The sequence below is a fragment of the Rasamsonia byssochlamydoides genome, assembly GCF_041956645.1.
Source record: "Rasamsonia byssochlamydoides strain NRRL 3658 unplaced genomic scaffold VTN77scaffold_6, whole genome shotgun sequence".
Classification (NCBI taxonomy): domain Eukaryota; kingdom Fungi; phylum Ascomycota; class Eurotiomycetes; order Eurotiales; family Trichocomaceae; genus Rasamsonia; species Rasamsonia byssochlamydoides.
Window position 1 is genome coordinate 1 of NW_027192389.1, and position 25,541 is coordinate 25,541.

Sequence of the window (25,541 nt, forward strand, 5' to 3'; positions counted from 1 at the left end):
GGGGGGGGGAAGGGAAAACATACAATATCAGCCGACGAGCAGTCATATTTCGTGAGATAGCCTCGCAGAGATTCTGAAACCGACAATTAGTATGCAATCAATCTCCCGGACAATGGTTCGATTAGGTTTCTTGCGCGACTCCAGTCAGATGCTCGCTAGTAACACCTGACATGACTAGGTTGAAGCCAGGCACAAGACCTAGAACGCACACAACTTACGTACCTCCGACATTGGCGCTTCCTGTTGCTTGTCAGCATATCTGAGAGGTTAAATCTGACCCTCGTGAACACTTACCTAGAACCAGCAGACTACCACCACCAGGTCGTTTGCGGGTCGTCGGCAATATCTGAGCGAATTCGTAGGCTACAAGCGTCAGTTTCAGCACTCAAGTTCCGGCCGGAATACGACTCACCAGTAACCATTCTTGACCGCGCCTGAATGTTTTGCAGCGTCAAGTTCTCCGCAATCGAGCCTCCTTCCACTTTAAACTTTGGCTCAAAGTTCAACGCGTTAACGATAAGGTTCCGCTGAGCGTGGTAGACTTCATCGATATCGAGGTTGACATGATACGAGTTGATGGCGCTGGCCAATTCTCTGGCCCGGAATCTCGTCTCCTTGGAACTCTGCTTGGACATGCCCATGTAGATGGTGTGGAAGATCTGGTTGCACAGCTCCTGGGGGGTCTTCGGGATGCTGTCGGTGTACTTGGCGATGCGTTTGACATCGGCAATCACCTGCTCGTTTCCTGCTTGGCATGCTTCAATCACAAGCCGGCACATTGAAAACACCATCGTCGCCGTCGCGCAAGAATCGATGCCTCCGGAGAGAGGAACCAGGTAGCCAGCTGCGCCGCACCGTCGGAGGTAGTCCCACAGATACGCACCCGTGCAGAGCGCAATCTCCTCTTCGGGCGAGTAATACTTGGGCTGGATCGCCGGACTGGGTCGTCGGGCGAGATCGTCTTCTTCCAAGCCCAGCTCGAAGTCCGTCTGGATCCTGTCGTATTTGGCATTCGACCTGGCGGCCTGGAGACCCCGAGAAATGGCGGAACGGTACGCGCGCACCTCCTCCAGGTCGATCGTAGCCGTAACGACCTCGACGTCGTTGAGACTGAACTGAGAGCCTTGGGCTACGACCTCGCCGTTGACCAAGATCATGGCGCAGCCGTCATAGTACAGGCGGTCGCCGTCACAGCCCTGCTGGTTCGCATAGAGATAGACACCCCCGTTCTTCTTGGTCGCTTCTCGGATGAGCTGCAGACGCGTGTCCAGCTTTCGCAGCGTGAAGTGGGATCCGCTGCTGTTAGTGATTACCTCGATGCCATCCAGGCTCATGTGATTATGGGGCGGGTCAGGCGTGAAGAGTTCTTCCTGGTCAAGCATTAATATCCAACTACGTACTATAATACGTCTGTACTTACGCATGTCTCTGCCCCGATGCACGTGTCTGGGGTCGAAATGACGGCATCGCCAAAGGTGACGTGTGTCGCTCCCTGCAACTTCTGGATCCTCCGGGGGAGATGAAACTGCTCGTGCTCTCGCGGGCGCATCCACGGCGTAAAGTGGCGCATCTCGCGGTAGTTCCCATCATTCGCCAGCCACATCTTGGGGCGAATCAACAGGATCTTCCCGTTCAGGCAGATGACGCGGCAGTTGTAGCGGACATTGCGATGCTGCACAGGCATGCCAATGTCCAGGAGGATGTCGTAGCAGTCCTTGTCCAGCAAGATCCGCTCGAGCATCTCCCAGCAGTGCAGGTAGAGGTCCTGCTCGAGCAGGTGATCGAGACAGCCATATCCGCAGATCTCCAGTTCGGGCCCGACGCGGAAGCGGGCGCCCGCTGCTTTGGCCTTCTTGATGCTCTCGATGATGCGGTTGGTGTTGCCTTCAAAGTCCAGCGCCCATTGGTTGAGGTTGCACGTGGCAACCGTCACGAGATGGCCCATCGTGACACTTCTGCTGTATGATTCTGTCGATTGTATCTGAATAAGAGAGTCTACTGAGATAGATGCTCGTACTTATCGAGTCAGTCTTGCAGGCAGATGTCTTAGCGCGGCCCACCTTGCTTCCTGGCAGTGGAAGTCACGTGCCTCTCCGCTCCGTTTTATGTGACTTCCCGCCAAGACCGCCACTTCCTGCTGACAAATCCCCGCGGCACCCCATCTATACTGCCCCCGCACTAACACAGCTGCCCCGCCGTCCGCAAAAGCAGCAGAAGGAATTTTTATACACATCCTCAACGCCTATTGGTTGCAGAGAATAACCACGTTTGGACATTTCTCCACTGGCAGTCTGTCAGCCACGGTCACGAGGGGCTCTACCAGCGAACAAATAGAGTCAAATTCGTCATTAAGCAAAGCGGGGGAACATCGAATTTATCGCATTATTTATTCTTTAGGTAGTAATGATATGTCACCCTAGGATATTGAAGTTAAAGTGCTTTTCTGTTGCGGCTAACTCGTATTTAGGAGGACAAGACAAGTACGTCGAGTTTTTCTTATTTTTTCTGATTTTTTTTTTGGCAGGCGAACCATCTCCTGGTCATCCGTATCGTTATTGAAGGTTATCGGACGGTAGAGCGGATCTTAATCTTCTTTGGAAGAGCCGAACCGATGCTACAGCCAGGTTTCCTAAGTTTTCATTTTTCCGCAAGCGCTATATTTTTTGAAGCTGATTTATTCCTGAATATTATATACAACTGGCAAATTTAAAATAGATCTGTAGTTACAAAATTTGTCAAGTCAGTTATTTTATATAAATGTATATGTAGAAAATTTCATCGACGGCCTGTAGTTCTACCTATATATATTTTCTAAGGATAAGGAAAGTTGATCTAAAATTTCCTGACATTAAAAATTTACATCTTGAAATAAACCACTCAATATTAATTACATTGGCATAGTGTGTTCTCTTAATATGTATGACTATTTGCATCAAGAGATTCCTTGAACAATCGATAGTATGATTTCTCGGTGCAGCCGGCTTGCCGGCCACACGCTTAGTCAGCTCCGTTGGCCCGTGCGCCCCAACCCACTTCCTTTCTCACCACCAGGTCGTCTAGTAGAGAGGTTCAATATAGAGATCTCAACAGCTTCATTCTTTCCCTTTCTAGTAATTCCCTCACTGAGCGTTGCCGGACGCGGCAACATGATTTTATTTACAATTGATGGAAAATTCTAAGAAAGCTTGCTCCAAGTGTCGAGTTAAACGTCTAAGTATGTCACAGATTCTCTAATCAGGAATATATTTGCTAAGACCTGTTCCTGTGTAATTTGCTAAGAAATAAAACAATGAAATATTCAGGTTCGGCGGAAGACGGGTTCAGGCAGTTACTTAAGAATTCAGCCTATGTCTGTAGTCGATTCTCCCTACGTAGGTAGCTCTGCTGGCCTAATGAGGAATTGCAAATAGTACAGTGAATGGAGCTTTCATTAATTCGTTAATGTTTACTTGCATATCGATTCAACCTAGGCAACACTGATTCATCATTATTGTTATCAAAGGTTATCGGACAGTAGAATAGCAGTCGCAACCATCATGATGGCGGAAGAAGACATCAATAAATTAGGAAATATTGCCTTGCACTGGCGTGAAGATGATTGTGGCCAACTCATCCTTTCCCTGTTCGAACGTCATCAGACTTGAAGCAGTTTGAGATCATTATTCATCCTGGCAAAGCAGAAACGCTGCCACAGCTAACCAATGCGTTGTGTCCCCTTGCCACACTTCCGACACCGTGCCTGTAAAACTTTCATGGATGTACGAGGGCCGCAGTTGAAACAAGTTCCTATGAAAGGAGCCGTTATAAATGAGTCAAGAACATCCTTTACAAAGTGTGGCACTTCTGTTGCAATCTTTTCGTAGACTTCGCGGACAGATTGATCCTGGATATAGTTCTCAAGGTTGACCCTTGCAAAATGGGTCACCTCATCTCTGAGAACCCGTACCGACGGTGCTGTCAGGGTGTAGACATCGGGAACCGACTCCAAGAATTCTAAAGCGCTGCAAGGGCTCATGAGTCTGTTTGAGTACTTCTCTGATGAGAGCACCCGTAGTCCCTCGATGTCGTATTTGTCTGCCAATACGAACATCCTCACGTGAATTTGGAGTGCTGAAATCGGCGGGGCGCATTCAGTATCTGCGCTCTCCACATTTTGATCGTAGTCCGCCGTGTAAAAGTAATCAATCAGTTTCCGGACCATGGGCAACGAATCTTCGTTCATCTCGTAAACACCTGACGATGCTTCCTGTGGCATGGTCAGATTTAGCTATTATAATTATCAGCTGTAAAGGTAGCCCCTTGCCTTGAAAGGCCCCATAGAGGCGGCACGCAAAACTGCTGATTGAGAACACACGATGACCTTGTGCACTTGAAAACGTTCACCTTCGCAGACTAAGGTGAAATCCGTGAATTCTTCGCGTTGTTGACTCCTATTGTCATCAGTTTTGTAGAAAAACCAGAAGTAATAAGATGAATGTACTTGGATACAGCATCCATGAGGCGCTGAAAGCGTACCGGACGCGCTTTCTTATCCATCATACGATTAGCCGAGTCTGCGATAATTAGTATGGTGGGACAAAGAAATGATCGAGCTTAGTGTGATGGGCCATAAATCTCGAGCAATCTAGATAGTCAAGATAGATACAGAAGAATGCGTTAGAGAAGGAAAAAGAGAAGAAAATAGGAGCCAGCCCTCCTGCAGCTATGATATATTTGCGCGATTCCTAATCCAATCAGGAAATAGAGAGGCAACCAACAAAGAAACCAACAAACAGCCAGCCAGAATCCATGAAATAAAGGGATAATTCCGACAAAGTGCAGGCAGCAGAAATCTAAGTGTCCACAAAGCAAATTTCCGGGGTTTTTTTTCTGGCTTGCGACTAAGAATTGATAAAAAAGATGAAAACTTTAAAATATGCAGGGATTGTGGGGAAAAAAAAAGGCCCGAGGCAGATACTTCTTCATTACTGTATCTCACAGTTGATCCTCCCTAGCCTTGCTGGGCTTGGAAAAAATGCTAAGTTGTGCTTTATACAGCGCTTTCATTAATTCATTCGTCTATCTCTCTGCTTTAAACTCCTGTTGCTTCTTCAACGCCTGGGCCAACAAATCCGGATACCACCGCTGCGCCACATCCTGATGGCTCGTGATGCGAGCGATAAAGGTGCCCTCGCCGATGTTGCCCTTGAACATCTCGTTGAAGGTTGCCTCCGCGTCAGAACGCACCTTCTCGTCCTTGACCAGGTCCTTGATGTGCGGCGGGATGTCGAGCGTGATCTTCTCCGCTGATAGATCGAGACTTACGCCCTGGAAGACGGCGAACGAGTACCGCGGCCCGAGCGAGTTCCCGTTCTGGTCGACGTAGTTCTCCTTTTTCAGACTGACACGATGCGTCGTCGCGGTGCAGACACCCCCCGTCAACGCCTCCAGCGCACGCCCGATGTTGATCACCAGCGTGCCCGGGATGGGCGTCACGGGCAGCCAGGTGCCGGCCTTGTTCTGCACTTCGAGGCCGGTATGTGGCGTGCCTTGCAGGAGGAAGGTGAGGAAGCACGAGTCTTTATGCGGTCCGACGCCTTGTGTCTGGCCTCCTTCCGGGTCGGATTGCGGCTCTGGGTATTTGATCAGTTTGAGCTTGTGCTGTTGCGGGTGGTCGAAGAACTGATCGAAGGCTGTTGGCGGGAGGTCCAGCGCTTCTGCAACGAGACTCTTGAATGCCTCTGCCAGAGAGTCGACTGCAGAGAGGTATGCTTCGACGGCGGGGCGGAAGCCGGGAATGGCCTTTGGGTCTGGCCACTACAAAACAAAAAGTATTAGTTTGCTTTTCCGAACACAGTGGAAGGCTTCGCAATGTAAGATTCGTACCTGGTTGGGACCCCGAAGATTGCGATACAACGGCTCATCAGGCCCCGGGGGCGGGAGCTCGGTAGCAAACTGAGACTGTCAGCTAGCTATCATAAACCCAGCGGGATGACTGACATCAAACTGCTCCCGATAATCCGACTTCAGTGCCGTGACTTCTGCTCCCAGCCTAGCATAGCCCAGGAAGTGTTTGCTGTTGACCATTTCGATCTCCAGCTTCTTTTCCAGCGGGAGATTGAACAGCGCGATTGACTGGTTCACTAGGGCGTCTTGCACGTCTACGGGAATAGGTGCATTCTTCAGGTAGAAGAAGCCGACGTTTACGATGGCGTCTCGGAGCGCAGCCAGGAACTCAGGCCTCGTTGATGGTGACGTAATTTGCGAAAAGTCCAGCACGGGGATGGACGTGAATGCGTTGCCAGATTGGCGGCTGCGTTTTGTCTGTGAGGTGTTGCCTGCTGTTAACTACTTACTAGGGTCAGCAGAAGGATAAGATAGTAACTCCCTACCACTCTCTCCACAAATTGCCTCCTCAATTCGAACAGTTTGGTAGCATTTTTCGAGAACTCATAGTTGTGGGCGCCTCCCGGCAGCAATTTCGCTTCGACTTCCGGCGCACTGGTGAAGCGTTTGACCAGGCGATCGAACTTTGGTTGTGCTTCTCGGATGTTGCTCCAGATGATCTCGGACTCTGCGGCGAGAAACTGGACGGGGACCTGTTTTGTTGCATTTCAGAACCATTCTCACATATGGTGCTGTGTAAAGTGAGAAGGATCTGCACACCTTGACACTGGGGAAGATCTTATTCACCAGGTACTCGTAGTAGACCTTACTTTCGTACTCGCGTATTTCCGATTTGAGACCTGGCTCGTAGACAGCTGCCGTCACGGCACTGGTCAATGCGTCCACGTTGACCGAGTCCACATCGCCAAGGAAGCGGGCGATATTCTCCGCCGTCTGGGCGATCACGAATCGTGGATTCGACGGCTCTGAATCAGGGTCTGGAATGAGATGCAGCGGTTCAGTCGACGGCAGACAGCCCAGCGAGCTGACGCCCAACACCGGCAGTCGATCGCCTGCTTCAGCTGCAATGACCAGCGAAAGGGCTGCCCCCAGCGAGTGGCCGATCAGCACGATTCCCCCTTGTCCACCCGCCTTCTCCCGGTAGACGTGATCGATCAGGTCGATGAATCCCGGCAGTGAGTCCGCCAGGGGGGTGGTAGTCGTGGGGGTCGGCGTGCCACCAAAACCGGGACGGTTAATATTGAGGACGTCGTATCCGAGATCGCTGAAGCCTTTGGCGACGCTGAGAGACGTCAGTATCTAGCCATTACATAAAGGAAGGGAGCGATGTTATACGAATGACAGGAGTTGTCAAAGTACGCAGCCGTCGTTCCTCCGCCATGGATGAGCACGATCAATGGGTTGAAGGCTGCCTGTGCGCGTGCCTTGCTCCGTTTGAAAAGCCCCAGGAACTCCAGCCCGCCCTTGTAGAAGGGGATCTTCTCGTCGACCGTCTCAGCCATTGTATTGCTATCTCTTGCAGACTGTCAGCGAAATTATACTTTCAGGAAGAATAAAAGGCGTACCTTCACTGCATACTCGAGGACTGAAGAAGACGTGTTCAATCCGATCGGCCGCTGTCGGAGACCTCTGAACCCCGCATTAATATATTAGTTAATCTGTAGCAGATAGGCAGATCGTACTCCGGACCCAGTCCAAATTGCATCATTAGCTAGCTAGTTACGGAGTAGTTAACTACATAGTTAACCGGCAGATCCACCATGGCGATTACGAGTTTTTAAGCTCGGATTCCGAATCCATTAGGCTGGATGATTATCTCTGGTTGGTTGTCTGATTCCCCTCAGATAAGCTCCACTCGTTCGCAATGCTAACGTTAGAACCGCTATTGCTGTGATCAACAATCGTCGCTTGATCGTTTGGTTGAAGTATGTCAGTAGAGTACAGAAGTACCAGGGTAACTACCGTCGGAATTCCCACTCTATCATCATTTTATATGATGCAGTACAGCGTAAAAAAAATTCCCTTGCGTAACTTGTTGATTTTAGAAGATGATTTGACAACAAAGTTATCTATTAACTTATCAGGGGCATTGACAAAATAAAATTATTTCCGGTTGAAAATCAATTGAATGTTTTTTTGTGGAAAAAAATCAATTAAGACCTCAGCAATAGTTATTGAAATGGGAGCCTTGCACACCCTCCCCTTCTTTTGACTGCATTCAGTCTACGCCAGCCTTTCGTTAGCCAGTATAGGCCTATTCTCCCTGCAAAGCCTGCATTTCTTTTGGGCCGAGTTTATTCAAAAAAAAAATATCATAAAAATTTCAAGAGTAATTTTAAAATAATTCCTTAGTTAGCAAATTAATTAAATTATTCGAATTATAGAGAAGCTTTCTTTATTGAACACCTATAGTAGCTATTTTTTTTTTAAATAATAATAATAAAGTTGATTCAAAATTTCTCAAATGGTTTATATCCAACAATGAACCCCTTCATGACAGTTATTTTAGAGTGAAAAATTATATCACATATTCTCTTTATGTATAAGAATGTTTCTATTAAAAATATGGGTTAAATTTATTTAATTCTTTGTATTTAAAGAACAAAAAATTCCAAGAGCATTTGCTCTGCGCTTATTTGTGGTCAAAATTTTCATAATTAAAGTTATAATAGTTTAATTAAAAAACTTTATATTGTAAGGAAATTTAATTTTAATCCTTTTCTAATTAGTAATACTGATACCTGTCTAATACCCTTATTATACACTTGTTGAGAAATAATAGCTTCAATATGTAGGTCGTGCAGGAAACCATCACAAGTATCCACCAGAGTACTAAATCCATCAGACAGCTCGAGAAGTTTGAATCAGGATAACTACTTAGTATACAGATAGACGATAGTCTGAGTAACTATCCTCCTGCTTGCTGGCCCGCTCCCGCAAGTCTCATTTCCCTCCGCACCAGCTGGTCCAGCATAGCCTGATATAGTCCCCTATTGACCTCCTCCGTCCTCGCCTGTGCAATCCGTTGCACCTCAGCCAGATCCTCCTTGCTCAAGATGCTGCACCAGGTGAAGGCCAATCGTCCATATGGCACAAATGACCCGACCGACTTGGGCGGCGGATCCACCAGTTCGAGCGCACACAGCCGCTTCAGATCCCAGAATGCAAAGCCCAGCCGTGAGAAAGGCGCAAAGGTGACGTATCGCAAGGGAGACCGTGCATGGCCAGCCAAAAGGCCGACGCATCGATAGCCGGGAGTCTCCTTGTCCAGATGCACAGCGTCCTGTTCCCAGTCCAGACCGGATGCGTCCTGAGACACTGGTTCTGGTGTTGGCCAGCGAACAGTGACCTCCCGGACAGGCCAAGGGGGCTTCTGGGCTGAGCAGCCGCCTTTTGTTTCCATCTCATCGATATACTCCATGACTGCCCAGATCTGCTCTGCTTGCACACCTGTCGCACGCCAGAACGTTGCAGCATCGAGCCAGTGCAGTCGGTCCAGGTCGTCCTGCGGCCAGCCTAGCTGCCCCTGGACAGCGGCTTTGCGGAGATCATAGAGCATCTGCACCTGCCAGAAGGCCCGAGCCACACGCTGCTCTTCCACCCACGAGGGAGGCCCTGCATTCCGCGGCTGGTACCTCTTGCCTGCTGGTTGTTCCTGCCATGGTGGCGCTTTTATGCCAAATTCGAAAGTTGGATCCACGAGGTGCGACGGCTGCAGGGCCATGCACCGATCGATGTAATGCTGTAGGCAGGCATGGGTCAGACACCACACCTGCCACGCGGTGACCAGCATGCCACGGAGGATGGCAGGTGACAGATCCATGGACAGTGGTGGAGGGAAGTCGGACGCCTCGGGGCCGATATACAGTCGACTGAATTCACCCAGGGAACGACACTCCACCGCTGACGACCGGACCATGGCCACGAGGCGGATGATGTCTTGGATCTGGTCGGGAAGGGTGGCTGTCATCGCTGCCTCCAAGATGGCAACGCCGTACGCATCGAAGATACGCGCCGCAGCTGGCGACGCATAGACCAGGCTGTGCAGGAATGGCAGGGGAACATGCTGCATGATGGCGAGCAGCACTTCCCGGGGGAGGTGCTCGAATTGAAGAGATGCCATGTCTTGACATTAATAGATGGGAGTCAGCAAATGATGACACAACTTGGTTGGAAGTACTGCGTAAGTTAAGATGAATGCGCTAAAGAGCTTGCTGCCTAGTGATCGTCCTTCCCATCTTTGTTTCTGTACGATCTGCATTAGTGCTGCCAATCATAGCCCAGGCTGAACTAAGCAACGCTACACTATGCAAGAGAGCTTTCTGGGTTGGATTGAACGCGAGACTTTTTTTTGGAGGTAAGATATGTTTCTCATATATTAATATAAATACACTTGTTTCACTTAAATAAAGAAATACAAAAGGGGGTTATTTTGGAGATTAGATAAATAACCAAACCTTTATGATTTTATCAGCTTCAGCAATTAAAAAAAATCGACCTTGAATTCTTTTTTTCTTTTAAAAAGACTTTTTATATTATAACTTTCAAAATTACAGTTCTGTTCATTTTTTTTTAATTTTATTTCTTCTAGGAAATCAATTTCACTATTATTTGTTATTACTAATAAACTATCATAATAAAATAAGCAAGGTTTTCTGAGAAACGGAGTTAGCATAGGCATAACACTTTCTACAGGGCTGTAATTATTTATTTCTTAATGGTGCACGATTGAAACAATCCCAGACCTGGAGAAAGGCTGATAGTGGTGTATTTCCTTATTCCCCCAGATAAATCTTTTAGTCTGTCTACAGTCTGCCACAAAAAAAATCTGAAATTTGCCCATTCTCACGCAAAACCTGCATCTTTCTAAGGTGGATTTCGGAGCAAATTTTGTATTGGTGGTGTTAATAGATCGTTAGAATAGTTGTTTATAGAGAAAAATTCTTCCTTAAGGTTCTAAATATTATTTCGGGTTAAAAATACCACAATCTCACAGTATATATAAAACAAATAAAGAGAAACTGATAGTTGTTAGAATTATTAGGTATAGATACTCTGAGATCTTAATATAATAACAGATAACCCTTTATCTCATTTAAATAATAAGAAAGGTATCATTTTCACGATTAAAAAATTATATGAAATTTTCATGAACTTCGTAGTAGTGCAACGCTTAAAACTTAATTCGAAAAAGTTTCTGTACAAAAAAATAAAATTAAGTCAATTTTAATCATCAGACTAGTTTCTAATTTTACCCTTACCATATATTTTTATTGAGCAATTAAATAATGAAATAGGCAGGTGTTGCGAGAAAACAGGGTGTGGTTTCGCGTGGGACTGTAATGCAGCCGCGAGACAATAACTTTGAACCTACTATGCTGCAACAGTTATCTGGAATGAATATAAGAGAATGTATTTCTTCGCACCTTAGAATTTGCTGTGAGACTTTTTAGAGGGAGTTTTATGAGGTATTCAATAAACGTTGTATTTTCATAGTAAATAATTTGTATAACAATCGTCACAATGGCGTATTCCTAGCTCACAGTACATATAGTATATCATTATACCTGACTGTAGACTGGCTGCTTACCAACGTTCACTCTGTCAGCTTTATGAACGCCGTCAGAATCCCCGCTGCCACCTTCGTCATTCGCCTCAATCGGCTGTCGGCCAATGATCCCCCTGGCCGTGTCTCGCTTCTCCAGATACGCAATCAACAAGATAAAGGGCAGCGTTAGGGCCCCGGTGACTAGACTGGCAATGTAGCCCTTCCGGTAGTTCGGCGCGTCGGTGACCGGATAGAAGATGAGCGGCCACCAGGTGACAAAAGCAAAGTCGAACGAGTTCATGAACCCGGTCGTGATGGCGCGCAGCTGCTCGTCATGGCTCGTCACGTCCGCCATCCACGAGTACCAGATCGCCTGGGGCGCGTACGTCGTGCCTAGCAGGTAGAAGGCGAAGAAGTACCCGGCGTCGGTGGGCGGATTGCTCACCAGGATGGCGCTGCCCACGACGAACGTCAGTCCTACGGCGATGGAGCATTCCCAGCGCGAGCCCAGACGGTCTGAAATAACCGAGTAGAGGACAGTCCCAATGATGGCAGTTGCGTAGACACCTGTGGGATAGTTGTTCTGCTGGACGAGGCTATACCCCCGAGACGCCATCCACAGCTGCATGACGTTGTTGCCCAGGGACTGGACGCACAGGGAGTAGACTGGAAGAAGTAAGCTGGAAGCCCGATAAACACGGACAGATAAATACTTCAGACTCACGCATGAAGATCAGGGGCAACAGATAAAACTGCCAGCTGAAAAACACTCGCCTGAACACGGTCAGATCCCACGACTGCTTCGGCGTCCGACCCAGTCGCGTGGCGGCGTGCTCCTTCTGCTCGTCGGTGAGATACCAAGCTGCTCGATGAGCGGGAAGATCAGGGATAAACACCCAACCTGAGCAGCAGTCAGTCGGTCGAAGTTGACCCTTGTCCGGCCGTTCTTACCAAAAAGTGCCACCGGCAGCGTCATCACCGACACAATGATAAAGATCCATTTCCAGGCCGGCAATCCTCCCCTCCCGGCCAACGTCTCCAACAAACCAGCCTGGATCCAACCACCGGCCATACTGCCCAGCTGGCCGAAGCAGCAGAACACGGCAGCGCGGGTACCTAGTTCCGACTTTTTGTACCAGGAGCCGAGGATGAATTGTGCTCCCACGCTAGACGGAGTCAGTAGAAATCAGAGAGTGTGAACTGGGACGAACTGACTAGGCTATGGCGGAGAACGCCCCCTCAATCCCATTCAGCAGGATGACCTGCCACGCCCGAGTCGTCTTATACGTGAAGAGCGTGAGAACGCTCCAGGTGACATTGGCCGCGACGAAGACGTACTTGGGCCGCGCGACGGTCAACAGGCTGGTCCCGGGCATCTGGCAGACAGCGTAGGTGACCAGATACACAGTGTTCATGTAGTTGTACTCCTTCCCCTCGAAGCCCAGCGCATCCTTCATGCCGCTGATATACGCAGACGAGTAGCTGGCCCGCGTGACGCCGAACAGGATCCAGATCAGCGAGAAGTAGGGCAGCAGTGTGAAGTCTAGCTTGGCCAGAAGCGCGCGATCTTTGGGCTCGGTGCCCCAGAGGAAAGTGGCTAGTTTCGCGAAAGATGACATGTTCAGCAACGGTATAGATAGAATGCCACTTAAGACGGGGAATCTTTTGATCTTGTGCGAGTGGACTGGCCGATCAGTCAACTTGATATACGAACTGTCTTAAAACATTGAAGAAAGGAAAGCTGTCCGTATAATTAATTAAACACCATAAGTCGACTCTTTTCAATAGTGCAATGGTGCCGAACCGCTGGCCGAAGCTGCGATACAGGCCCCCTCTTCCTACCAAGCGCAGCCCTGATCTCTAGGCTCGAGGTAAAATTATAAATAAATAATACTCGTCTCGCGTGGCGTCAAACGGAGAAGAATAAGATAGAGATTAACATTATCGAGTCGAAGCATTTGGTCGAGTGCTAATCTAGAATCCCGCTAGACGGTCGATAACTAGACCATGGCGAAATCCACGACTTCAATGGCGTGTATCGCGATAAGCATACCTTTCGTGAATGGCGTGCTGTGGAATTTTCTAATCGCCATCACGCATGCATCGACCCTAATCAGTACTCTTTACTGGTCCATTCGCTTCTACCCACACCCTGTTTTCCTGCGAAACGCGTGCAATGAATGTTAGGTGAGTTGAGGATATGATTTCGCAACAGAATTATATACACTGAGGATGTAAATAAAAGATATTTTTAGTCACAGAATCGGTCACATCAGTCTGGACGAATATAAAATAATTATATTAATTGATTAGAAGTTATATTTTGGATACAGGTAATCCCAATCAAAATTTCCAATGAAAATATGTACGTAGAAATAGATCACCGACCAAAATTATGGTAATATTTTACGCATATGGAATATTGCTTTTAATCAAAACGGGACATAGATCCTGGACTTCTTTCTTTCTTTCTTTCTTTTTTTTTTTAAAAAAAAGATACGATTTATTCAACGGAATTTGCCTCATCTTCGATGCTTAAATTATTACTACTTAGTTTAGAAAGTTAGGATAAAAAAGGATATTTTTACATATATAAAATTTAATTCAACCAAGTTACTAGCGACAAATGTATTTTTCAGACTCTTGCCATATAATTCTCCTGAGTAATCTGTTAGTAAAATGGTCAACTTTTGAGGGGAAATCGCCAATGGGGCCAAACTTTTGAGACGGCACTCTAGGCCAGTACTCAGTAATAATAAATAGTGGGGCTGATAACATCTTTGCTTTATTTTATCCCCCATGGAGGAGGAATAGTCTACCGAGATATCTATCCGCGTCACCGATCGTCTCCATCGCATCCATCCATGGATCCATCCGTCTATGGTTCTGGCGGAATCCCGATCCGGAATTCCGGCTGTCTGTCCCTGTCCCTGTCCCTGTCCCTGATCACCATAGGGATCCTTCCCCATTATTATCAGATGCTAGTGAATAAATAAATTAATGAATAATCAGCCCTCGGCTACAACGTGTATGAATCGCCAATCTACACGTGGAAGAGGGCCCCACCAGGTAATTGAGTTCTGCGGGGTACATCGTCATAATCATCATGTCTACAAGAACAAGAAAGAAGAGCAAAGACCTGGCAGAACTCCTGTTCTGAGTAGTCAGGATACTCTTTTTTTTCTTGACGTCAAGTTTGCTTCTATTTCAGCCGTCTAGGCTGTTGCTATCGCCATTGACCTCATACAATACATAATAAATAAATAATTATCGCCTCCCCTCGCCTCCCTCCTCGATAGTCGATAGAAAGACATGGCGGAGAAAAACGAGAATGAGAACGATAACAAACAGAAATTGCGATTTGAGAGTCTCTCAATCCATGCGGGGTAAATAATAATTCTCATTCTAATTTCGTATCTCAATCTCATTCTCGTCCTGATCTAGACAATAATAGCTAATACAAGGGAATGATCGTTCACTCATAGACGAGATCTTTATTTGGGGACGAGCGCTGTCACTGTTCCTGTGTTTGCTTCGACTGTAATATACATCCACACCGACCTATCTGTCTATCCATCTATCTAGATAAGCAACTCTTCGTGATTCCAGTTAGTACCGATAATTAGTTCTGACTGAGTTGGTTTTCTAGTCCTTCGTCTTCAACAGCAGCGCACACGGAGCGGACATTTTCGCCGGGCGAGAAGAGGCCTATGCTTACAGTCGGCTGGCGAATGTATAGATCCTCTCCTTTCCGTTCGAAGGAATGCACGCTGACAGACAGCACAGCCCACGGTTGCCGTCTTCGAACAACGGATAGCAGCGTTGGAAGGCGGGGTGGCGGCCCTTGCTGCATCGTCAGTAGAATGATACCTAATATATATCCTCTTCATCTTATTCTCCTGACTGACATCTGGTGAAGCTCCGGACAAGCTGCGCGATGGATGGCCATCGCAGGACTGGCTGCAGCCGGCGACAACATCGTTTCTGCCTCGACAATATCCGAGGAATCATATACGCAGTTCCGATTCCGGTTTCCGTCACAAGGCATATCAGTCAAGTTTGTGGACGTTGACGACACAGACGCTCTTCGAAGTGAGATTGATGAGAAAACAAAAGCTGTATATATTGAGAGCGTGAGCAGTGTCGGCTTGTCTGTCGCTGATATCGAGGCGAGAGCAGCCATTGCGCATGAGGCTGGAGTGCCGCTGGTCGTGTCAGTATCCCATTGAACTCTAAGTTCTTGAATATATGTACTGACGGGCTTAGGGACAACACCGCTGGAGCAGGAGGCTACCTCTACCGACCGATCGAACACGGCGCCGACATCGTCATCCACTCTGCCTCCGAATGGATTGGCGGATCAGGACAGGCCATCGCAGGCGCCATCATCGACAGCGGCAAGTTCCCATGGAACGTCCACTGCAGACGATTTCCGAACCTGACGGAGCCTGCGCCGGGGTACCACGGCATAAATTTCTGGGAGAGGTTCGGCGAGAAGGCCTACATCTTCTACGTTCGAATGGCCCTGTTGCGCGATGGCGGGCCGTGTCTCAACCCATTTGCTGCGTCCAGTCTGCTTGCAGGACTCGAGACGCTGTCTGTTAGGATGGACCGACATAGCGACAATGCTCTCGCGTTGGCTAGATGGCTGGACGGGCATGAGAAGGTGGCGTCGGTGGTGTATCCTGGTATGTGGTCTAGACACATGTTATATGCCTTATACTAATCAATCTCTGGACAGGCCTCGCATCTCATCCCTTCTTCAAACGAGCAGAAAAGTATCTCCGCAACGGAAACGGAGGGCTTCTCTTCTTCCGACTGGCTGGGGCTGGTGGAGAAGAACGGTCGCAGTCGATTATTCGCAAGCTGAAGCTGGTTCGGAATTCTGATGGGTCAGTATCCTTTCCAGTGAAACTCCGTTATATCTCTTTTACTGACGAGATTTTATTGGACGGGATAGTATTGGCACGACACAGTAAGTACTATTCCTCTGCAGTTCGTCGTCACATTGGTATATCCATAAGTGGCTTTTACTAATCTCTCCAGAACACTCGTTCATTACCATCGTGGAGAGATACGGTCACAGACGCAGTCACAAAACACCTCCCAACGGAGCGAATGCAATACAGATGCTATCCGTGTGTCTGTCGGACTCGAGCATATCGTAAGCATTCAAGCCCCTTATTCTGCGGTAGTTAGTTAGCCATGTATCAAGAAAGGACAAAGCTAATCGTCTACCCGTTTTGTTTCATTCTGATGCTAGGATGATATCATTGCAGATTTCAAGCAGGCTTTGGGATGAGTTGGGGGAATAGGAAAAAAAAAGGAAATGTAAATGGGAGAAAAGAAAATTATTGCTGTAGACTAGCAGTCTCTGAACGTACAATAAATGTTGATATTTAGCGTAGATCAAATATCTGTTTTTTTTTTTTCGAGACTTGTCCAACACCGAAGTAGAGGAAAAGAGGGGGGTCTGGATACGATACAAACAGCACGGAGCCAGATGTCATCAATGTATATAGGGAGAATATGATTAATACCAGGTGGCTGAATAATAAGAATAATAAGAATTAATAAGAATATCACTATTTAGTACTACTCTTCGATAAAGTTACTCAGTAGTCACCTAGCGCTGCATGGCAGAGCAAGAGCTTACTTGCTCGTTCATGCCCGCTTGTGGACTCCATGGTTCCTTGATCACTTATAGAATAGAATGGAATTCAAGTGATTGATTCCTGATATTGATGTTGATTGTATGAAGTGTCCCGCACGGCTTGACTTGATTAACTACGTCCTGGGTCCTACATGCATCCTAATCAACAATTAGAATTTGGCATAAATCAACCAAGCCCTCGCCTTCGCCTCATCCTCATCTCAGACTTCTGTGTTGGATGGTAATTTCCAGCTGTCTACAAACAGAGCAGACCCGAGACCATCTGCACTGCAGTAACTGGTATCTATCCACCCATTCCTTATGCAGAGAATCTGCGAGCGACGAGCGCACTTCCAGAAGCAGCAGAACTAGAAGCAGTGCCCGCGGAAGAGTTGGCACTGGTGCCCGCCATCTGGAAAGCAAAGACACCACCGAATGGACCGGCTGGGGATGCTGTAAATAGAAACGCGGTCAGAACAGGCTTCCTTTTCAGTGAATGGGAATTTTGACCTCGAGGGAAACTCACGATTGGCGACTTTCAGCAGACAAACGTTTGACTGCCCGCCTACGGTGCCGGAGCAGGTCGTACCGGCTGGGATGGCGACTTTGAAGGGCTAGTTGACAGATCAGTAATATCAGCTTATGCTGCAGGTCACTGATGAAAATCCGGGAGGAAGTTATATGGATCTCACATAATCCTCATTGACGTTCTGAGCACGCTTCACCAAGCCCACACGGACAAGAGCCCGCGTGAACAGACTGCGCTGCTTCGGAGCGGCGATTTCGCCCTTCCTACCGGGGACTTGGGTGACGACTTCGGCTTCCGTGCCCTGAGAGAAGGCCCCTGTGCCGGTCGGCTCGATGATGGCAGAGAGCGGACCAGCGCCGTCCTAGATGCTGTCAGTGCTGGCTCTTCAAGTTCAATGCAATGGATATTTCTGAGTCTGACCGTCGTCACGATATGGTACGTGCCCGATACGCTCCCCCCATCGCTGCTGACCTGCGGAAACGTGCTGCCAGACTGGGCGATGACATCGCTGATGCCGTCAAGCGTGTTCTCGCCGCCGGCCTTGGTCTTGCCCAGGCCGTCTGTGGCGATCTTGGTCGATTTGAAGACAGTGGTGTCGACCTCGGTGCGGCTGTTGGGGCCTGCTCCAGGGACGATGCCGCCTTTGATGCCGAGGGCAGTGGTGTTGCCGCCTTGATCCCCGGTCTGGTCGTCATCAGCTAGGAGATTCAAGGAGGAGACTGAAGGAAATGTCTCTATGGATGGATCGATGGGACGGCCTACCACAACAGCAATCTTGCCGTGAGCAGCAACAAGAGGAGACGCCACAAGGGCGAGGAGAACGGTCGAGAGAAGCATGATGACGAACAATAAAAATGTATGTATTTGAATTGATAAAGTGGAACAGTGAAATAGAAAGAGCAGTTAGTATTCAATGAACGAATACGTACAGACAAAATGAAGATGGACAAGAACGGAAAGGAAGAAAATATACTATCACGAATCAATCGTGATGCTGAACTAGAAGAGAAAACAGAGGCGAATTGAAGATAAGAATGAAGAAGATGAAGAAGCTGATGAAGAGGAAAAAACGCTGTGTCGATCTGCTGATCAGAATCAACTCAGAGACGCTGAGATGTCGAACCCTTTATATACTCAAGTCTAGGCATCCTTCTGCCTTCGAAAATGTAGAATTGTATCCATGTGGTCGGCTAGAAAAAGGAAAGACCAGATCAAACTAGTCCCGTCCAGTCCACTCAGGTATACTGACTTACAACCAGCGGAGCCCCGACGGATGCAGTTTCAAGTGTCTGAATAAAGGCATACGAGATGGAGCGTTTGCATTGACATGCTGTTGACGAGCATCATGTCTGAGGCTGGATATACCTATGCCTATACCAGTATACTATTTTGTGTGCTGCACCGTACACTTGCAGAGTATGCAGAGAAGACGCTGGTAAGGATAGCACGAAAAGACGAAACGGGTTGTCTCGTCCTGTCTTGCTATGCAACCTTGGCATTTGCCTTGCTTGATCGTCCAGACCTGCTGGATTATTCAGCTTCAACCTGACCTCGGCTTGGTTTCCTGCCTGACGAAGAGATAGAAGGTGAGACATTTGGAGATAAAACTGAAACTGAAACCGAAACCGAACTGATAGACTGATGAAACTCATAAAACCGACGAACCCGGCGATGTATTATTATCAATCATAAACAGAACCAGAGCATTGCTTCCCAGATAAGGTACCCGCATGATTCACATTATTCATGGAACAGAATAAGCATAAGCTTGAGTTTGATCACATGTTTTTTTCTTATTTCAAACGGATGATCCGAACCTGCGTTCTCGGCGAGTGGAGCAAGAATACATTTTTGCCAATTTCGGATGAAAGATACTTTGGAGGTATGCTCGTATAGGAAAATGCTATCAAGCAAGTCTGTTGTTTCTATAGATGTTGGTAATTATGTCATGGTACCATCCTGCCTTGCTCAATCCTACGTATCGAGTCAAGTTTGTAGAATGTGCCGCTTCATCATATGACCATTGCTTTCAAGCAGTCAAATAGAACCATTCGTGAAGAATGACCCCTCGCCAAGGATTTGAGTATGCAGATAAATCTTCGAGCTGATTGTCTGTCTGAAAAATGCCCGGCCAGGCGTAAAAATAGAATAACTAACACAGCATACCGTGAATGGAATCAGAATTCCACTGCCACACCTGATCCAGGTAATCCCTGGAAGATTGGGACGAGAAGACACAAGCAAACCAGCATGCTAGCTAGTCATGTTTATGATGTGAAGCTGCTCGACGAACGTGAAACTCACGTCCCCACCACGGCGCTAAAAATTAATTAATCAACAGATTGCCTATGGACTACCTACTGATCTACAGAGTACTCTGAAACCGATCAAGGATCTACAGTGAGGTCATCTCGCACGATCCAGGTGAGAGGGGGTTTTCAGAGTAAGGGTGAGACTATGGTGATCATTGTGTAACTATCAGAAGCAAGTTTCATTTTTAATCATTGTATACTAGTCCTTGTGACTCTACTGTTCTCTCTCTCTCTCTCTCTTTTTTTCTTTTTCTTTTTTTTTTTTTGCTTTTTTTGTTTGAAACAGCTATCTCAAGACAACAATGATTAATCCTACCAAGTCAAGTGAAATGCAATATATGCAGACACATCAAGCGAAATAAATCTACCGACCATGATATGTTCATTAAACTCGTGCTAAACCATGAGGACTACATACAAATACATATAGCGCAGATCAAAAAAAAAAAACAGTAACTGGCATCTCTGACAAGGCATTTATTTGATTTCTTTCTGCCATACATAAATTATTACAGACAGTCTGATCGCTAACCAGATAATAAACAGCCAATTTAATTCAATTCAGCCGAACAGAAACAGGAACAGAATGACTATCCCAGCCCTAAGCCCAACAAATCGCATTCTTCCCGACAGGCAACAAGATCAAACATCTCCCTTTCCCTCGACAACCGACTCTATCTTCTGTGCAATCTTCTCAAAAATACTCGGTTCAACCTTGCTGGATGGCGCTGGCACGGTAGGCGGCGTCGGGTTGGAGTCCTTCCCACCGACGACGACACCGGGAATCTCTTCCATGCTGGCGTTCGCCTTGACCATGGCCTCTGTCTCGGTCTCAATCCACTCGCCGAGTTTGGGGTCGATTTTGCTGAAGATTGCTGCGAGGAGGACTTGTCAGGATTTTCTTCAAACAAAAAAAAAAGAAGGATGGACACACCATAAGCCGCATAGCGGACGCTCGTGATCGCTCCATACAAGTCGACCGCAACGTTGTAAACAAAGTGCTCCTGCTGACCCTCCGTCTCGCCCAGCTTCTCCCAGAATTCTCGCGGCTGGACAAGGTCTGCGTCGGTGACTTGGCTCTCGAAGTTGACCACTCTTCCCACCCACTCCTCGTGAGCAGCGCGGCCCTCGTACTGGGCTGCGGTGATGATCTTCGGCCCGTTGACGCTGGGGATGTAGTTGGGGATGTCGCCGTAGTTCATGATGTTGGCGGCGCCGTCCCGTTTGGTGGGATTGTAAGTGTAGAATGATCGGTTCGTCGGCAGTTGAGGGAAGTTGACGCCGAGACGATAGCGTTGCGTGTCGCCGTAGGCGAACAGCCGGATCTGAAGGACTGCAGGACGACAGATATTAGCCAGAGTATGGGAATAAAGAAGGACGACCTACGTGGATCAGGAGTAATATCCCAGCCGGGAACGATATTGGCTGGCGCAAAGGCGGCTTGTTCCACTTCGGTGAAGTAGTTAACCGGATTGCGGTTGAGAGTAATCTTCCCAAACGGTATCAAAGGGTAGTCTTTCTCGGAAATGGTGCGTGTCGCATCGAAGATGTTGGTATGGTACGTTTCGGCATCGACAGGGTCGATGATCTGGGCGTAGACGGTCCACGAGGGGTAATCGCCCTTGGCGATGGCGTCGTACAGATCCCGGGTGAAGTAGTCCGGGTCTTTGCCGGTAATTGTCACGGATTCATCCTGGGTCAGGTCCTTGACTCCCTGGTCTGTCTTGAGGGTGAGCCGGACATATTTGAAGGATCCATCCTGCGGCAGTCAGCGGGAAGTAAAATGGCATGAGGGGGGAAATGGAACGGCGGCGACTGACAGGCTTGGTAAATTTGTACGTGTTGACGCTGTAGATGTCTGCATATCGGTAGGAGACGGGAGTTCCCATGTCACTGAACAGATACATCAAGAAGTTGTAACCTTCCGCATTGCGGTTGAAGTAGCTTCAGGAGTCAGCAGCAGAATGGATGGATAAGTGGCAACAACATACTCCCAGAACTGGTGACTGTTAGTAAAACGATCTTCAGCAGCAGAGGGGGTGACATACCATTGTGGGATCCTTCAGGTTGCTCGATGGCTCTCGCTTCTGAGCATGCACCAACGACGGGAATTTCGCCGGGTCTCGGATTTGGAAGACCGGCTGTGTCGTCTGATCAGCAGAGTTCTTTCTACTGACGGCGCAGAAGGGGGTAGGTCGTACCGTGCTGAAAAACACCCAATCCAGATTACCCTCTTCGGTGTACATCTTGAAGGCAAATCCACGAGCGTCGCGCACACTGTCGGCCGAGCCCTTTTCTCCGGCTACAGTTGAAAAGCGCACAAAGAGAGGCGTCTTCTTGCCGACTTGGTTGAGAAAGGCCGCGCTGGTATATTCGGTGATGTCGTGGGTGACTTCAAACTCGCCATAGGCACCCGCGCCCTTTGCGTGGACCAGTCTAGACGATCAGCAAGGGACACATGATCAAGGGAAGTCTTTCCTACCGCTCCGGGATCCGTTCATGAGTGATGTGCGAGATGATGTCGATCAGGTTGAGGTCCTGCAGGAGGAGTGTGCTGCGAAGTTGCCTGCCAATCCTCTCCGACACGTTAGGGTTCCGAATCGGGCATCCTTCGATCGTCAGCTTGGTGACAGGACAGAGACTTGGTCAATCTACCTACCATTGGCCAAGGTGTAGTAATCTTCGCCGGGAGGAGGAACCGCTCCCGGTGGAGCGCGAGTGATACCGGGAGGAAGCAGCTCCTGCGGGTTCATGACCGGACATCCTGCGTAAGTTAGCAGGTTAATATAACTGCAATGGGCATTGGGCGTACCTTTGAACCAGTTCGTCGCAGGTTCGTGAAATATCGGCTGTCCGAATGTCAGTGAGGACTCATGTGAAGGCCACGCCGAGTCCTGTACCTGCTGAGATGCCATGGTTGATATCAGTGGAGCTGATCACTAGAGATGTTTCTGGTCTGAGATGGAAAATGAATTTTTTTTTCTACTGGCTGCTTCTGGTAAAAGTAGAAGTCCACGAGGCCTTCTCCCCTCGACCCGCCAGTTAAATACATGTCCCAGTTGCCCAGGCTGCGTAGTATACACCGCCTCAGCTCTTCACCCAAGCCTCTTGGATAGTGGCGTAGTGTGTCTCGGTGGAAGTAGGGTCATCATTGCAGCTTAAGATCCCTGGTCATCAGCCCCGTCTGCCTGCTAACACGAGCGTGTGAGAAAATAGCAATCATCTATTCAACACGCAGTCCAGCTTCAACGAGGCGAAAGGAGACAAAAGAGGCGAAGAAGCCAGGGTCCAACATCAATCATCTGAGACATCTTATAAACTCCCTCTTGGCCATTGCGCCCTGTCGACTAGCAGGGGTTATCACGACCGCCCATAGATCAATCTCGACAGAAGCATCGTCTGGAGCTGGACACCAGTGAGATGGCAGCCTGGATACGAGCCAACGTTCCGTCTTAATGATGACGGCAAGGCTGCAGCAAGAACCTCATACGGAGCGGATTAGCAATTTGGAATCATATTCTTGGTTGATAGGTCATTCTTTATAGTCACTTACTGGGTGAAATATAATCCATAACGCAAATCCCTATCCCCAAAGCTGAGCTTTCAGTCATGACACCTTCCTGAAATGGAGGAGACAGTAAGCAGGTTGAGACCAGACCGAGGCACCCCTGTCATGGTCGAAGCCAGGCCGTTCGTGTCTGTCGACGAATACCTGGCTTGCGCGTATTCGTGATCTCGCTTTCTCTAAGCCCCTCTCGTAATCTAATCGTAAGGCTGAAATAAAGTTGGGAGCTCAGCTAGTTGGGTGAAGTAATTACGACAGCTGTCATCAACGCCCCTGCAGCTAGCTTTCGAAGCATGAATCCAGACTACTTCACGAGCTGTGGCAGTGTGCGGCTGGTATCATGTGATAAAGGAGTTCCAGGCATACTTCATTAGACCTATTCATGATTATTTCTGCTCATCATGTAATATTTTTCTCGCCCCTTGTTATCATGACTTGTGTCCGGGGAAAAAAAAAACTAAGTGTTTGCGCTAACCATTAGCCTTTTCTTTTACCGGTTGCGAGAAATTAATTTGAATTAGTGTAGGGCTGACGATGAGAAACTGCTATAACGTCATAGCTGTGATCTACTGTTCTTTTCAGCTCGGGCGTCCAGTAGGATATGCATGCAATTCTCTCACCTATCACAAACCCTACAGGACGCCCAGCGGCCCAGGATGAAGCTGGGGGCACCTTTTCCCACCTTATCTCCCTGTTATCTCCCTCACATCTCCCTCGTGTTCGGACAGAGTCACGAGGGAAATATTCCGATATCCAACTCAGCCGCAGTCCTATTGCTTTAAGAGAAAGTATAAATAATCCAAACGGCTGTATGCTCCGACGCTTGCCCCTAGGGCACCCCTATTTCGGATATATTTCCTCGGCCATTACACACGTAGTGATATACGCAGAGCGACTCGATGAGAGACACACAGAGAGAAAGAGAGACACGGGAACATGACTACTCTGGACTTCCCGTAATTGATTTCCGGTGCGTGAATTGAGTGGGCCTTCGGTTTCCCAGGTTAGGTCACACCCTACGCAAGCCACAATATAACTCATCATGATATAGCCTAAATAAGGCTGGCTAGGGTCTAGGGGTGATGATGCTGGGATATAATAGTACGTGCAGGAGATTTTGGAGGGAGAGAAAAAAGAAGGAAAGAGTGAGAGGAAGCAAAAGAAATACTGACCGTCATGGTCGAGATGGATTATTATCTCGTCTTGTCAGTCATTGTTGTCATTCACGTTATATTTGGAAGTAAGACTGCCGGTTGGGTAGGTAGATTGTACCTCTAGTATCCTCTTTATCTCAAGGTAAGTGAGAAACCAATTCCTCTCCGTAATTGAAAGAGTGTGAAGTATCAGGCGTGCTATCATCCAAGTGCCCCATGGTCAGGAAAAATTCCTAATCCATTACTTGCAAGTGGCTTGATTATTATTCTTTGCAGATTAGGCCATCATCTCCTGTATCCATGCCGCCGGCTTCAGCCTCTCTTGTAGGCAATCAAATATGAAGGGACTCAGATTCCATCCTGTGTAGATTGAAGCTGACACTACCCCCTGCACCTCAGGCGATTCGTCGGAGGGGATCTCAACCGGTAACCCATACGGTGCCCGAGTCGCTCAAGTACTCGGCCCAGCAGGTGGCGATCTAATTGGGAATCACCACTTTACGTGGTGGTGATGTCGTTCATCCACATATGCAAAGCGAAGCTTTGTTATCTTATAAATAAATGATTTGATATAGGAGAAGACAAGAATAGAAATCTATACAAATAATTAATTATAAATTGAACTAAAAATCAGACCCGGTTCTCGATTTGTACACGCCCAATTCATCGTTGTCACTGGTTAAAAAGAAACGCAAAACCATGGAAAAAAAAAGACAGTAAAGCCAAAACTATCATTATCAAGCATCACCATCGCGTCTATGTCTCAGTCTCGTGTCCGGAATTCCAAGATCCCCCTACCAAATCTTTACCAGGATCTATCTTCCTCTTCCCCCAAATCAAATCAAAACAAAAGTTAATCAGGCATTAATTAAGACGGAATAAGATAAGGATCGC

The 25,541-nt window shown here is 47.8% G+C and overlaps 8 protein-coding genes across 8 annotated transcripts; 1 reads left to right on the forward strand and 7 right to left on the reverse strand.

Moving 5' to 3' along the window:
• Window positions 1-42: 42 nt before the first annotated feature.
• VTN77DRAFT_7275 (uncharacterized protein) lies at window positions 43-1,945 on the reverse strand (the record flags this gene model as incomplete). Its single annotated transcript, XM_069423646.1, has 5 exons — window positions 43-73; window positions 219-240; window positions 295-363; window positions 413-1,370; window positions 1,421-1,945. The coding sequence occupies 5 exons, from the start codon at window positions 1,943-1,945 to the stop codon at window positions 43-45; spliced, it is 1,605 nt and encodes a 534-aa protein (XP_069281081.1).
• A 1,749-nt stretch (window positions 1,946-3,694) lies between these two features.
• Window positions 3,695-4,539, reverse strand: VTN77DRAFT_7276 (uncharacterized protein; the record flags this gene model as incomplete). The annotated part of the gene is made up of 3 exons (XM_069423647.1): window positions 3,695-4,246; window positions 4,304-4,430; window positions 4,481-4,539. The coding sequence occupies 3 exons, from the start codon at window positions 4,537-4,539 to the stop codon at window positions 3,695-3,697; spliced, it is 738 nt and encodes a 245-aa protein (XP_069281082.1).
• A 519-nt stretch (window positions 4,540-5,058) lies between these two features.
• Window positions 5,059-7,388, reverse strand: VTN77DRAFT_7277 (uncharacterized protein; the record flags this gene model as incomplete). Its single annotated transcript, XM_069423648.1, has 6 exons — window positions 5,059-5,796; window positions 5,866-5,934; window positions 5,980-6,303; window positions 6,372-6,578; window positions 6,646-7,168; window positions 7,222-7,388. 6 exons carry the CDS (start codon window positions 7,386-7,388, stop codon window positions 5,059-5,061), a joined length of 2,028 nt encoding a protein of 675 aa, XP_069281083.1.
• Window positions 7,389-8,794: 1,406 nt separating this feature from the next.
• On the reverse strand, window positions 8,795-10,009 carry VTN77DRAFT_7278 (uncharacterized protein; the record flags this gene model as incomplete). Its single annotated transcript, XM_069423649.1, has 1 exon — window positions 8,795-10,009. One exon carries the CDS (start codon window positions 10,007-10,009, stop codon window positions 8,795-8,797), a length of 1,215 nt encoding a protein of 404 aa, XP_069281084.1.
• Window positions 10,010-11,447: 1,438 nt separating this feature from the next.
• VTN77DRAFT_7279 (uncharacterized protein) lies at window positions 11,448-13,053 on the reverse strand (the record flags this gene model as incomplete). Its single annotated transcript, XM_069423650.1, has 4 exons — window positions 11,448-12,100; window positions 12,159-12,335; window positions 12,386-12,600; window positions 12,650-13,053. 4 exons carry the CDS (start codon window positions 13,051-13,053, stop codon window positions 11,448-11,450), a joined length of 1,449 nt encoding a protein of 482 aa, XP_069281085.1.
• Window positions 13,054-14,746: 1,693 nt separating this feature from the next.
• Window positions 14,747-16,413, forward strand: VTN77DRAFT_7280 (uncharacterized protein; the record flags this gene model as incomplete). The annotated part of the gene is made up of 8 exons (XM_069423652.1): window positions 14,747-14,820; window positions 14,920-14,974; window positions 15,084-15,167; window positions 15,221-15,288; window positions 15,354-15,647; window positions 15,701-16,122; window positions 16,176-16,326; window positions 16,395-16,413. The coding sequence occupies 8 exons, from the start codon at window positions 14,747-14,749 to the stop codon at window positions 16,411-16,413; spliced, it is 1,167 nt and encodes a 388-aa protein (XP_069281086.1).
• Window positions 16,414-17,406: 993 nt separating this feature from the next.
• VTN77DRAFT_7281 (uncharacterized protein) lies at window positions 17,407-18,453 on the reverse strand (the record flags this gene model as incomplete). Its single annotated transcript, XM_069423653.1, has 5 exons — window positions 17,407-17,540; window positions 17,614-17,701; window positions 17,780-17,977; window positions 18,037-18,300; window positions 18,379-18,453. The coding sequence occupies 5 exons, from the start codon at window positions 18,451-18,453 to the stop codon at window positions 17,407-17,409; spliced, it is 759 nt and encodes a 252-aa protein (XP_069281087.1).
• Window positions 18,454-20,570: 2,117 nt separating this feature from the next.
• Window positions 20,571-22,843, reverse strand: VTN77DRAFT_7282 (uncharacterized protein; the record flags this gene model as incomplete). The annotated part of the gene is made up of 10 exons (XM_069423654.1): window positions 20,571-20,803; window positions 20,863-21,261; window positions 21,315-21,687; window positions 21,749-21,872; window positions 21,920-21,927; window positions 21,977-22,069; window positions 22,130-22,364; window positions 22,411-22,537; window positions 22,588-22,692; window positions 22,741-22,843. The coding sequence occupies 10 exons, from the start codon at window positions 22,841-22,843 to the stop codon at window positions 20,571-20,573; spliced, it is 1,800 nt and encodes a 599-aa protein (XP_069281088.1).
• Between the last annotated feature and the right edge of the window lie 2,698 nt (window positions 22,844-25,541).